Genomic DNA, 3556 nt, shown 5'->3' on the forward strand with positions numbered 1-3556 from the left:
TATATGAATAGAAAATAGGAGAAAAAAAGAAAATTACGAAACCTTCTTTTGTTGCATGTACGACATACTGACAGACAAATTAAGTTGTATACTGAATACTATTTAGAAAATGGAGGTATTTTCAGAATTTATAATTTTATACAATTTATAAATAGGAGCTATCATATTTTTTCGATTGCGTTACGAACTAACGGACGAATGAACAGACAAATTTAATAATAGAGTATCTTTGATACTAAAAATAAACAAAACAAATGTTAAATGCTTAGCATTTATTATCTTTCTATAATACATTACAATAAAATAAAGATTTTCTAAAAATTTGTTGATTTTTTCTTTGGATTTTGTTTGTTAATTTTACTGTCTGTGACTTCCGCCAATATTTTTGAGGTCTCATAATTTGCATTGGGTAAAATTTGGATTTTTTTGTTAAATATTTTTCTTCTATTTTATTCATTTTAGACAGTATTTGGTCATTTTTGTTTGTGGATATTAGCAGTTTTATTATGATACAACATAGTGTAGGCGGCTAAAGGGGTAGAATTAGAAACCAGCGGCAGCCAGAAGCTCGGCTTCGAACTGCTTAACTCTGGCCTCAGCCTGGGCGTGGGACAGGGCTCCAGGGTTGATACCTTGGGCAGCAAGCACCTAATTTTAAAAATTTTATTATTTATTGAAAATTAATACTTTACGTTATTTTGTTCAATCCATGGAAAAGGGATTGAAAATTTAGACCAACTTTGAATATTGCATAATTTTCTTTTAATTAGCTAATCATGGCACTTATTTAAAGGAAGGATAGTTTTCTACAGATGAATCGTCTCTAGTCCATATTTATTTATCCAGATAGATTTTCAAATTCATAAAAATGCATTTCTCTCAAAATACACCAGACTTGATAAGAGGTTCTTTATATCAATGCATCAATTGTTTTTATTTATAGAATTATTTCAGAGGTAAGGGGGAGCACTATCAATCTACCTGTTTGATTAAGTGACGATATTTATATTGATTTTTATGCCACATATACATACATCTCTATATTTTATTATGATTACCTATCTATCTATCCATCCAACCGTCTGTCGGTGCTTTCTCTCAAAATTTCTATTGGGTACTGAAAATCGCCCCTAACCCAACCCATAGTTATATACAATAAAACGAAAAACAAGCCCCGCCCCTTATTTTTAATTTATTTATTATGAGAAGGGGGCAGTACACTGTGCTCGACTGGACACTTTAAGGGAAACCTACTGTCTATCTATCTATGTATGTACCTCAGCCTCAGCAGCCTGATGCTCAGAGAATCCAGGCAGGATGGAGAATGGAGAGGGAGTGTTGGCCAGGGCAATAGCATTGTGTTGGTTGATCACAGCCTAAATAATTCAGTCTTCAAAATTGATAATTTTTATTACATTACAGATTATTTAGCTTTTATTTATTGATGAAAATTTTGTAATTTTCAAGTATTTACTTTAAAATCGGTTTAATGCCAATCAAGCCCAGTTTTTTTTAACCCCACAATGATATTTTTGGTCAAATTGTATCTAATTTGCAGCTAGCTGCTGGCGGCTGACTGGCTGCTACCTAACTTTTACCTGTTGTGCGGGAGTAAAGATGGAAATGTCGAAGGCAGGAGCCTCAGGTTGGGCGGGGGCGCACAGTGGGTAGTTAGGGCAGGCAGCGGCTGACACACCAGCGGGCAGCTGCACCTGGGGTCTGGCCATGGCAGCGGCAAAACAAACAGAAAGAACAACAAATCTCAGCATCTAAAAGATATTAGGTTGCTTTAAAACCAATTTATTTATTCTGTTTTTAAATTTTGTTTATCTTTTACCTCTCTATCTCTTTTCTGTCTGTACTTCTCTATATATTCCTCTATTAATCTTTCTCTATCTCTTCCTTTCATTTTTGATTTTCTCTCTCTTTAAACTGCTTTTAAAAAACAAATACTAAAACTTTCTATCTTTCATAGAAGACGACAATTAAATTTATATCCCAACAATATCTACTTTATTCATTTTCTTAAACTTTTATTAAATTTTTTTACATCATTAATTATTATTGTTGTTTAACATAGAAACAACATTAACCATCATAGTATAATGAATGTTAACGGTTTTTGTTTAATTATTAAATTTTTATCTTTGTTAAAAATTATATTTATAAGATTAGTCTTTTCATACAGTGTAGTGGATTAATTGGTATCAATAGGTTGTCCTCGAAATAACATTTAAAATAATTTGGGCTACTTTTTATCTATAAACAGCTAAATTAAATACAAATAAAAATTGTATATTTTGTTTACTAAAGAAGTTAAGCTGGGTAATTTTTGGGACACACAGTCAAAAAATATCTATTCTCTTTTTTATATTGTTTAAAAAAACAATAGACGTGGGTGTTATATATATTTTCTTTACCTTGAACAGTCTGGAGACTGAAACAAACATTTTAATGGTCGAAATGTAATAGAACCAATTTCAGCCATACAGAAAAATCATGTATAGCCTCGTATTGTAGACAGTTTTCAACGAACATTAAAATGAAAATCATAAAATTAATACCAGTTTTATTAGCCAGGGCCTTTGAACACTCAGGGCTAACAAAATTGTTTTTTCTTTATAATTTTTCATTTCAATATCCTTGGAAAACTGTCTTTAATATGTTACGATAAATAACTAATAAAAAATGTATACAAAAAATTAATCTTAAATTCATTTTACACATCCTAACTGTTTATCAAAACTTTTTACAAGACAAAAAGATAAAAGATGGTTTGAATAGATTTTTTGGACAATAAGTTTAAGATTTTATCATTAATTGAAAACTTTATTGAATAAAAAACAATCTTCTACTTTTAATGGACCTCAATTAAACTTTTCGAAAGCAACCATTTTTTATTTAATTAAATAGAAGTATTTTTTTATTTAGTTTAAAATAATTAATAGATGGGGGGGGGGGGATTAAGACCACATGTAGGTTATTAACACAACTTAAATAAAAACTATATATTTTTCTAATGATTTTAATTATAAAACACTTCTACAAAGTGGCTTTTTTCAGCCAAATTTAATAGTAATATAAGAAAATGAATTATATACAATTTGTTTTAAATATTACTTTTGTGATCATCCTTGTATTTCAGTTTTAATAAAATGAATCACCTTGATTTTATTTGTTTGAGCAAGTTTAGTCAGTCAATCCAAGTGGAATCTACTGATTACTAAAGGCTGTGACCTTTTCCCACCTTTTTATACCCAACTTACCATTACAAAAATTTCAAGTTATTAACATGGAGTAATTGGTGGTAGAATTGCCATTTATATAATAATACAATTTTTTGTTTTGAATTGGTTCTTTCCCAAAAGTGGCTGTTTGAACACTGATATCCCCCTTATTTTTGAAATATTAAAAAGGGGGAAGTTTATTTCCCTACGCCTAAAACCCGCAGGCTCTCCTAACACTACATGGTCAATACCTGTGGTGCCCAAATCTTACCTTACATAGATTAATGAACAAACAAACAAAAAACAATTCCCCCCTCTAATTTCCAATT

General features: G+C 30.3%; 1 protein-coding gene across 1 annotated transcript; it reads right to left on the bottom strand.

Moving 5' to 3' along the window:
* Positions 1-257: 257 nt before the first annotated feature.
* Positions 258-3243, bottom strand: LOC145326158 (uncharacterized). The gene is made up of 4 exons (XM_080169304.1): positions 3165-3243; positions 1599-1769; positions 1278-1376; positions 258-648 (listed from the first exon to the last, which is right to left on the bottom strand). Exons 2-4 carry the CDS (start codon positions 1767-1769, stop codon positions 544-546), a joined length of 375 nt encoding a protein of 124 aa, XP_080025430.1. The 5' UTR covers positions 3165-3243; the 3' UTR covers positions 258-543.
* Positions 3244-3556: the final 313 nt, after the last annotated feature.

Source organism: Acartia tonsa, chromosome 8 (assembly GCF_053477335.1).
Source record: "Acartia tonsa isolate MP-2025a chromosome 8, ASM5347733v1, whole genome shotgun sequence".
NCBI lineage: Eukaryota > Metazoa > Arthropoda > Copepoda > Calanoida > Acartiidae > Acartia > Acartia tonsa.